The sequence below is a fragment of the Melozone crissalis genome, unplaced genomic scaffold (genome assembly GCF_028551555.1).
Source record: "Melozone crissalis strain CALT ecotype California unplaced genomic scaffold, PUWL_Pcris_2 ptg000014l_1, whole genome shotgun sequence".
Taxonomy (NCBI): Eukaryota; Metazoa; Chordata; class Aves; order Passeriformes; family Passerellidae; genus Melozone; species Melozone crissalis.
Genome location: NW_026535792.1, coordinates 15835223 through 15845171, shown reverse-complemented (window position 1 = coordinate 15845171; position 9949 = coordinate 15835223). Strand labels below are relative to the sequence as shown.

Here is a 9949-nt window from a genome sequence, read left to right as displayed (position 1 = left end):
ATTGAAGGGAAGATTAGCTGAGAAAATTCATTAATTGAAAGGAGAGGAAATTCAGAACAGAGATTTCTTATCTCTGAAAGAAACAATCTGAAGATGTATAAAAACACAGGTGTAGAGAAAATCTTTTGAGTAGTCCTGCTATTTACATTTGCCTCAACAGCTGAATACTCATTTAAGTAACTTTACACACTTTAAAACCTCATGCTGGCTTCTTTTGAGACAGAAGTATAAATTTTGGCACTGAAAAACTTTCTATCAATTATCTCTGCCTTTTGGTACATGCATCTTGTAAGTAAATATATTTGGGGTTCTCTCAGGGATTGTTGTGGTTAAAGAGCAAATAACAGCATGGAGGCAAAATGAATCTGGATAGCAAAACACTTTAATCACAGATGTTGCAGTTTTATCACTTAGACCATTTCCCTGTCACATGGAAGGCATGGTGTGGCCTGGGACAGACATTCCAGTGGTTCCAGCTATGAGCATGGCTCCAGGGTATTCATCTCACACTTCTTGATGCTGGAGAGGACTCCTGGATTCTGATGCAGACCCTCCCACCATCCACTCACTTTTCTGCACTCTGTTTATCTCTGAAGCTTTTCCTCAGCTACAGGACCTGCTGAGTGTCCCCTGCAGAGCACTCTGGTGCTTCTGGTTTAGCTGTGCCATTGTCTGAGCTCAGCATCATTCTCTGCCCTTCTGGCACAGTCTCTATTGAGGACACGTGGCTGATCACCCTTCCACTGCTCTAACACAGCAACCAGTCACCCCTCCCAGGCTGCTCAGCATGGCTGGCAGCACCAGGAATCCTATCTGCATTACAGAAATGAAATATTTCCTTTCTGTCCTGTTAAACATGAAGGTTATGCACACACAAAGGGCCAATTGTGACATTCTGTTTATGCTAAAATAACACAGTCACCTCCCAGCAAGGGGCTTCTCTGCAAATTGAACCACACTCTACTTCCAGATATGTTTCCCTCTAAATGAAATAACTAAATGTTGTCCAAGTCACACCCACACTTACTAATCTTCCATCCACAGATGGCCACTGGGAGTTCACAGCTCACAGTATCTTCTAATTAAAAACCCCATCATCAGTAGAGCCATGGGGAAGTGCTGTCTGTGCTCACCTAACACCAACAGTTAATGCTCAGGACAGATACACCCCTACTAAAGCTTGCTAGGCCAAGTTCAGGAAAAGTTGTAACTAGACATGGGAATAAAGTTGGTTACTGAAATCTTCCTTGGTACATTTAAAGCAAAACTTGTTACTTTGTTGTACAACATACAGGTATTTTCTTTTTACTACACTGAAAATGGGCCAGCTGCTTGATTTAGCATTTAGAAATCTGGTGCTATGGTGCAAAATCAAACTTATTTTCTTGTCATTCTATTACTACGTGAAAATAAATGGGAGGAAAGAATTTAAAAAGCAGCAAATATATTATTAGCTATACTGAGACTATGCTGAATTTACTTACTTGGTACTGCATGCCAGCTGCAGCAATCAAAACAGGTGACTGATGTAAAAGCACGGGAAAAACATGCAGAAGCACAAGTCTTACTTAAAGTCTCTATATAAATATAATATAGCCAGATCTTGTGTGTCCCACAATTCCAAAATTAAGTGCAAAAAACTTCCTATAGAAACTGAAAGACTGATAGACATTTCTAAGCACTCTGGATTTAAAAGACTGCAATCACACTACAGGAGAAGAGGCAACCACTATATTTTGAGTCACACAGTTGAGCAACTGAAATTCAGTTCAAGGTGGTGAGCCCAGCTGAAATTTTAGCTGGACATCTTTAAATAAGAGATTTTTCTCTAAGAATAGAAGGCAAGGTACTTTGACATAATTCTGTGTTTATTTAACAAGTACTTTGTTACTTTTCTCTAAAGATTTTCATTGATTTTATCTAGTAAAACTTCAGTTTTGTAAATAGGACTCTGGGAAAGATCTGCATCTCTCTAGAAATAAAATCCAGGAAATGGTAGATTTAATGCATCAGTAGTTTTTCTAGAGTGCCTTATGCATAAATTAAGCACATCAAAGTAGTTTCTTTCTACATTTGGGTTTGGGTTTGCCACTGACACTAAATTGGGAGGAGCTGTCAACTCTCTCAAGGACAGAGGCCCTGCAGAGACATTGACAAAGAGCAATCACCAACCACATGAAATGTAACAGTGGCAAGTGCTGGATTCTGCACCTGGTACGGGCAGCCCTGGTTGTGTGTAGGGACTGGGGAGCAGGAGGGTGGAGGGCAGCTCTGGGAAGGGAGCTGGGGTCAGTGCCAAGCTGGCTCTGAGCCAGCCCTGCCCTGGCACCCAGGAGGGCCAATCATGTCCTGGGGCATCAAGCCCAGCACTGCCAGCCAGGCCAGGGAGGGACTGTCCTGCTCTGGGACAGTCTCCAGTGCTGGGGGCAGTTGGGGGCACCTCTGTATAAAAGACATAAAGTTTAGAGGGGGTCCAGAGGAATGCCATGAGGAAGTGAAGGATCTGGAGGGGCAGCCTTATGAGGAGTGGCTGACAACACTTGGTTTGCTCAGCCTGGAGGAGACTGAGGGGAGTCCTCATTGTGGTCATCAGTATCACCTCACTCTCATGACCAGTGCCAGAACTTGAGGAAGTGGCATGAAGCTAAGTCAGAGAGGTTTAGGTTGGATATCAGGAAAAGCTTTTCACCCACAGTGGATGGACACTGGAACAGGCTCCCCAGGAAAGCAGCCAGAGCACCAAGCCCTGCCTGAGCTCAACAAGAGTTTGGACAACACTCTCAGGCACTGGGTGGGATTCTTGGGGTGTCCTGTTCAGGGCCAGGAGTTGGACTCAACGATCCTGATGGGTCCCTTCCAATTCAGTGTATTCTACAATGTGTAGAAACCATTTTCATTTTGGAAGAAAGAGGCTTTCTTCAAATGCAGAATTCCATCAAATATAATTTCCTGCAATTCTGATGTGTACAGGGGATTACAAAAAAAGCAAGGTTTTCTCACAGATATTACAGTGAACTCTATTGCAACTACAAGACTCAGTAACATTACCAAAATGATGTTTATGTTTTGGAAGGGGCTTTGACTGCAAGATGTCCACTCTTCCAGACTTCTCAGCTCTCTGAAATGAAACAAACAGCTCACTGAAGCATTAAACCTTATTTATGCTTGGCTTGCTTTAGTTGAACCAAGGTGAATTAGAGTCATTACAGTAGTATAACCATGAAGCAGGTCATCCTTTATGTCATTACATTCTCTTAACACGAAATTCCCAGTAACTATTCGATCACATCCTATTTCCCCATGTCCGAAAAAGCCAAAGAGGGGCACATTTGGAAAAAACTTCCTGAATGCATCTGCTTCCATATTCCTTTTGGTTTTGTAATGCCGGTATCCTCTGCCAACGCAGGCAAACATGAAGCCAATGGTGTTGTGCTCGGGGATGTTGGCCGCTTTGAGACGCTGCATGGCCGCCTCCGCCGTCCTCTCGTCAGCCACATCCTGGTCCAGCAGGACAGTGGCACTCTGGATCTGGGGGCCGCTGAAAGCCAACCCAACCACACCGCAGGCGTCCCCAGGCTGGGCGTGGGCGCTGCAAGGCAACGGCACCGAGTTAGAGCATTCTGGGGGATCACTCCTCACCAGACTGAACTGCTGCTGCAGACCTAGCTTCAAAGCAGCTGACATTGCAGTGATTCTGATACCAACCAGAGTTAAAAAACAAACCAAAGACTTCATATTTTAGCCATGTTTTTGTGTAGCAACCTTTCACAACGAAAAACTTTCATATCGATTTCTAGGTATTAACCATAAACTTGTTTCACTCATTCACTCAGTAGTTTGCGTATGTCACAGCTCTGCAATTCAACTAAAACATCAGTTAAACTTAGGACAAGCAAAGGCACTGAGGATTTATACAGTAAGGCAGGGCAGCAGTCAGTAAAGGTTTTGGATTCATGTTGCTTTAAACTGGTTGGCCAGGACACACGGGGTCAAGTAGTTACATACTTAACCTTTATGTGAAGTGACTTTACTTAAGGTCAGCTCTCTTATCTGGGGCAATGGTGCAGCTGGCAAATCAGAGGCAAGGAGAACATTGATATTAGTATGGACTCCAGACCCACAGTGGGACGAGAGGAGCCCATGGCTGCACCGTGCTCCACAGGACGGAATGCCACATCCTTCAGCAGCCAGGGCAGCTCAGTGAGCCCCTGGGGCACAGCCTTGCTGTGTGTGCAGCTCCTGCTCCGTGCTGTGAGCCAAACTGAGGCACAAACACACAAACACACGTTCACATCCTGGGCTGTCACAACAGGCACTCATATACCTGCACTCCAGAGATGAAATGCTGACTGTAATAAACACACAAAGGTATCTGAAGCTAGAAATTGCCTTTTCATTGGGTTTCTCCTAGCTGGGTTTCCATAATCCAAACTGTAACACAGCCATACCAAGCTTCCAGCTTTTCTGGCTACATCAGTGTAGCAGTTGTGGCATTTTTCCCTTTAAGAAATTGTTATTTTACTACTGGTAAACGGGATTTTCAATATTACTAGAAGGCTATGGATCTGCAATGTTTCTCTCACGTTAAATCTTTTTCATCATTTACCTTGGAAAAAATACCTACTTCTCAGAGGTCAGTGATGTAAAGCTCTCCACTTGTCCTCCAGCCAGGATGATACTTTTCTCATTCAATGGATTGACTATTTGATGAAGAAATCGAGTAGCTCCAGTCTTCCAGGAGTTGTAGCCAAACAGAAGAACAACACGGAGATCTGGGTTATTCTTCAGACCTACAAACAAAAGCCAACACTCATCCCCTTATTTTTAAATCCTGAACTCTGAAGTTTAACCATCCTAGCTTCTCCTCAAATATTACATCACACCTCCCTCTGAACAGCTCCACTTCAAATGTAACTGAAGGAACTGGAAACTGATACTTGGATAACTTCTCCTTACTGCTCCAGGGACTGGGAGGAGCAGAGATGCAGTCACCAGCTGCAGCCCCACAGAGGCTCTTGGAGCCAGAAGCTGCTGGTTCTACTCAGAACTCCACTGGCACCTCAGAGAGCAGCATCTCACAGAAGCCCACATAAAGGAGAGAAAAATGACATACCTGCTTCAGCAAACTTGCTTTCATCAAAGACCCTGTTCTTCACGTCTTTAGAAAAATGGAAGGTGTGAATTTTCACCCCATCAATTTTGGGAAACAACAGAGCAAACCCAGCTTCTCCCTCTTCAATTTCTTGAGGCTGATTGCTGCTTGAACCCATTGGGGTAACTACAGAGACAAAACCAAGCATCTTGTGTTCAGAGATTCTAATACATTCATTTACATGACACAGGCAGAAAGAGGTTGAACAGCTCAGGTGACATGACAATCTATTTCTGTAACAACCTATCTAACTGAAAACTCTGGTTTTTTTGTTAATGTTTTGGAAAGATGAAATGTCTAAGTCCTGCTGGCTATTGATCCCACTGAAGTCAGTTTTGACATGGATATATTTATACATGTCTCTCCAGGCACATCAAATATAAAACATTAGGAAAACAAGAACAGTGCAATACAAGCCTTCCTGCCAACTTCTGCAGGCACACAGACATACTCAAGTTTTTAAGGTGTACTATAAGCATGTGATAACAGTATAAAGCAAAACTGACACAAAAACTGGGAGTGTACTATTAAAATATGGTAATGACAACAATCAAATACCTTACTTATAATGTGGAAAGTGAATTTAAGGTGAGAAACTATAAAAAACCAAGTTTCTAATAATAAAAGTGAAGCATGAGAAAAAGCCTGCCACAGGAGGCTGTGAATTTTCCAGTTACTGCATATGCCTCCTGCCAGACTATTACACACAGGTATATACCAGGATGCCCTCTACAGTTAGTCACAATATGACTGAAATGTGTCCATAAATCCAAGCAACATTCAATAAGTACATTAAGGTGCTAGGGAAAGCTGCCTGCCCAATTAAATCAACCCTTTTAATTATAACTGCAATGCACGAAGTAAGCTCCACGACACTTAGCAGCAACACTGAACTCCTTAAAATTGAAGCCAGTGCTGAACAATGGAGATGACACCTTCAAGCTGACCTCTCAAAACCCACACATTTTGCTCCTACCTACAATCCCTGGGGTGACCAGTCCAAGAACCTGACATCGCTTTGGCAACAACTTTTCAAGTGCGAGAGCTGTTTCTTTACTGTTTCGTTTTCTGGCTGTTAAAATGAGAAGAAACCAAAAAAAAAAAAAAAAACCAAAAAACATCAGAGAGCAGTAAAAGTGTGTTCTGAGCAAATCCCACAGCCAACCCCGTCCTGTTTAACCAATGCTGCCCATCAGTGGCCACCCTGGTAACAGCACGCTGCTCTGTGCTGCTCCCTGAGAGCACAGGGCTGCCGGCAGGCAAACACACTCAGCGTCCTCCTCAGAAGGGAAAGGAACCCATCTGTGCACATTAACAAGATTCTGTGAGCTGCTCCCTACCACAAATCCAATACCACGCAGTCATGGCTTCTGCAAAACATTTCCTGTCCACTGAAATCAAACCACAGAGAATTCCCCCTCAGCTGACTGTGCTCTGCTTACAGCCCAGCCTATCTTTAAATGGAAGTGAGTTAGGTCCAGCCTTTACCTTTCTTTTGCTCGTGACACTCCTCGTGCCCGCTGAAGGTCTCTGCATCAGCGATGTAGAGCACGGTCTGGGGCAGCACATGCACCTTCTGCAAAGACATGGGCAGAGGAGTACATAGGACAGGACAGAGTGGAGGGAAAGTGGGGGCAGAAACCGAGGAGAAACTGCTCCTGCTCCCCTGCCAGCCCACGTCGGTGCCCTCCCCCCTCACCAGGCTCCCCTCAGCCAGCAGATAACCTCTCATTAGCCTCAGAAGTGCCCAGACGAACTTCTGCCCACAGGCAGGAAGCTGACCCAAACCTCACAGAAGCAAAAACAGCTCAGCAGACTGGTCCATGACTCTACTCCTTCTTTTATCTAAACTCCTTGCATTCATGGTTGTTGGCATCTACTGTTCACCAGTGCTGATGCTGGGAAACAGTATAGAGGCGCTTCTTGTGCCAGTTGGTTTAACACTGATCTGCTGAGGCCTGTCTACTGAGAAAGACCCTGACATGAATCTTTGTGTAGTGAAGGCCCAGCACCAGGTTAATACTGGAAAGAAATCCTGCCAGGCAGTGAAGTCCTGCAGTGTTTACTCAGTGTCCCCAACCCTAAGAGGGTTAACCTCTTAACAAGATTGCCGCGATGAACAGATGTGCCCTGAACTGCAAATCCTCGGCGTTTTGATCGGTGTATTACCACGCAACACTCGAACTGTCAAAACCGCCTACGCCTCCGAGCACGTCCCTTTTGCCGGGAGGCTGGAAGAAGCGCGTTCAGCGTTTAAACGAAGGGGCCGAGCTCTCGCCCCTCAGCCGCCCCCTCAGCCGCCCCTCGCGCCCCTCACCTCGAGCTCGCGGGCCAGCGCGCGCACCAGCGCGTGGTTCTCGGCGGGGCCCGGCTCCAGCGCCGACACCCACGCGATTCGCTGCCGCGTCCGCAGCGTCCGCCGGGCACACTCCCTCCATAGCCGGCACACGCTGCAACACAACACGGACACACCGCGTCGGCCGCACCGCCCCCGCCAACCGGAGCCGGCCGCCGCCCACCCCACGGCCCCGGCCCCGGCCCTTACCAGGCGGCGCGCAGCAGCGCCTTGGTGGGCAGAAAGCCGAGGACACGCTCCACCACCTCGGCGAGGTTGGCGAGCACGTAGCTGCCCTTCGCCGCGGATTCCATGGCCCCGCCGCCTCCCCGGCCCCGCTGCCCGGCGTCACCCGCGCGCCTCCGCGCCTGAGGCAACTTCCGGTCAGCGCGAGCGGGCACGAGCCCCACCAGCGGCGCCGCCTGGCGGCGGGGAGGACTCGCCCCGCTCTCACCTCCCCACCTTCCCCTCGCGCCCCCGGCCCCAGCACGGACACAGCGCTTCGTAAAATGCTTTTTATTCATAAACTTGATGCAAGTTTACAAATTACTGTACATTGCCAAGGAACTCTGCCAGAAGAAATGGAACCCAAACCGAAGCGTGCGGCGCAGGGCGGAGGCCGGGGCCGCCGCAGCCCCGCCGTGCCCGGCCAGCGGCACAGCCCCGGCAACAGCGCACAGCGGGAGCGCCGCCAAAGCTCGCCCAGGTCGCTTCTTTCGAGCTAAAAACTGCATCTAGAAGCAAATGCACAAGGACCCGCGGGCGCCTGATAGAGAAAAGAGCACAAGTTCGATAGTCAACTAAAAAAAAACCCCATAAAAACATGCTTCTGCACTTCTGAAAGTGCTTAATCCACGGAACACACCCTTCGCTCGGCCCCGAGGAGTGCACAGGACTAGCACTACAACCAAAATAAGAGTCGATTCCGGTAAGGCAATGAAATTGTGTAAGTACACAGACCCAGACTCATCTCCTAATAAAGAAAGAACAGTTCCCATTAGTCTTTCAATAACAAAACCACCGTCATGACTATGGCAGCATTTCTTATGCCTCGGAATTGGATGACATGTTTTTGTACTTTATTGTAGTTTTTATATAAAAATTTTTCATTCATGGACTTCCATCTCAATTTGTGCCAATCACTTTATAAGTTCATTAGTTTAGAAATGATTGCAACAACCCGTTAATAAAATGGAACACCTAAAACGGTTTTTAGTATTTTAAATAACTTCAAGCTTCATACTATGGCTCTTCTTGTTAAGGAGGTTGAGCCAACAAGTAGCAGGAACAGCCCAGCAAGTTCTGACGCCCCAGTGGAAGTGACTAGTTACAAGGTTTTATTGGCACAGCCTTGCTCTGCATAAAAACAAAAAACCAGAACAAAATAAAAAAGAAAAAAACCAAACAAAAAAATTAAAATAATCTAAACAAAGAGCATGTTTTCCAATAAACAGTTCATATTCTCATACAGCCATGAAAAATGTTTAATGACTTAACATACATGTGTTTTTCCTATATCATTAATTTGGAAAATACTACAAACGCTGTCATTTTAGACCAGAAAAACTACTGTGATTTGCAAGACCTGACATTTCCTAAAACAGTATTAAACAATGTATTAAACTTCTTGGCTTTAAATGAAACAATACAATGCAAGTCTCTGCAGTTTGCATTTTGCAAAAAGTAAGAAATACACAGAAGTGTGTGAACAACTCACTCCTATTGTATGATCTTTAGTAAGTTGATAGCCTGCTGCAGGGAGAGTTTATGCTTTCAAATAAAAAAAGGGAGAAGGGAGGGCGTGGCCCAAATCTGCTTAATCCATAAGAACAAATATGGTAAAGGCCCAAACTGCTCAGTCCAGATGCCTAAGAAGAGCGGAATGGTAAGGCTGTAACTTATACTGTACGTGTCAGTTGACAGATTATCCACTAACTTATCTAATAGCTAAAGTCCTCAGTACAGCTGTTATAGGGGCACTCATAGCTTGAGTCTGTGTGTTGGAAAACATAAAAAAGAGCTTGTTTTGTTGACATTGGTCCAGGTATACAACAGTCCTCAGCGTTAGCCATCTTCTTTTGGAGGAGTGTACCAGCCTGTGGAGAACAGAGACATGTTAGGTACCAGCACTGCTGTGTCCAGAGCATCCCACTCTTCACTTGGGAGATGGAACCTGCCTCAGTCCTTCCCTCTTAAGGCAGGCCAGCTCAGCATGAGCTGAGCACACTTACTCAGTGCCCTAAATGTGAGTAAGTCAGCAGTGGGAGACAAACCATGTGGCACATTGCAGGATCTGCCCTGGTATGTGGGTGTGCACACACAGATTTCTGTGGCAGCAGCTACCCTGAGCTGGACAAGCTGAACACCAACAAGGGGAAGCTGCTGAAGGAGAACATTTCTCTAACCAAACTTAACAGAAGAGAGGTAAAACCCCCAAAGTCTTCAAGCTGCTTAAAACATAG

General features: G+C 46.1%; 2 protein-coding genes across 2 annotated transcripts in view; both read right to left on the bottom strand.

Moving 5' to 3' along the window:
• Positions 1–2927: 2927 nt before the first annotated feature.
• Positions 2928–7829, bottom strand: FBXO22 (F-box protein 22). Its single transcript, XM_054272911.1, has 7 exons — positions 7698–7829; positions 7470–7602; positions 6641–6728; positions 6129–6224; positions 5114–5278; positions 4625–4790; positions 2928–3589 (listed from the first exon to the last, which is right to left on the bottom strand). Exons 1-7 carry the CDS (start codon positions 7799–7801, stop codon positions 3160–3162), a joined length of 1182 nt encoding a protein of 393 aa, XP_054128886.1. The 5' UTR covers positions 7802–7829; the 3' UTR covers positions 2928–3159.
• A 972-nt stretch (positions 7830–8801) lies between these two features.
• Positions 8802–9949, bottom strand: part of UBE2Q2 (ubiquitin conjugating enzyme E2 Q2) — a 46071-nt gene continuing 44923 nt past the window's right edge. Inside the window, exon 13 of the mRNA XM_054272837.1 lies at positions 8802–9583. Coding sequence (XP_054128812.1) covers positions 9552–9583 — 32 coding nt within the window. The 3' untranslated portion in view covers positions 8802–9551. The remainder of the gene's footprint in view (positions 9584–9949) is intronic.

Coding starts and splice junctions, on each gene's coding strand:
- FBXO22 (XM_054272911.1), bottom strand. CDS start 7,801: ATGGAATCCGCGGCGAAGGGCAGCTACGTGCTCGCCAACCTCGCCGAG. Junction 6,225..6,640: donor GTGTCACGAGCAAAAGAAAG/GTAAAGGCTGGA, acceptor TCATTTTAACAG/CCAGAAAACGAAACAGTAAA. Junction 4,791..5,113: donor AAGCAAGTTTGCTGAAGCAG/GTATGTCATTTT, acceptor TTTTGTTTGTAG/GTCTGAAGAATAACCCAGAT.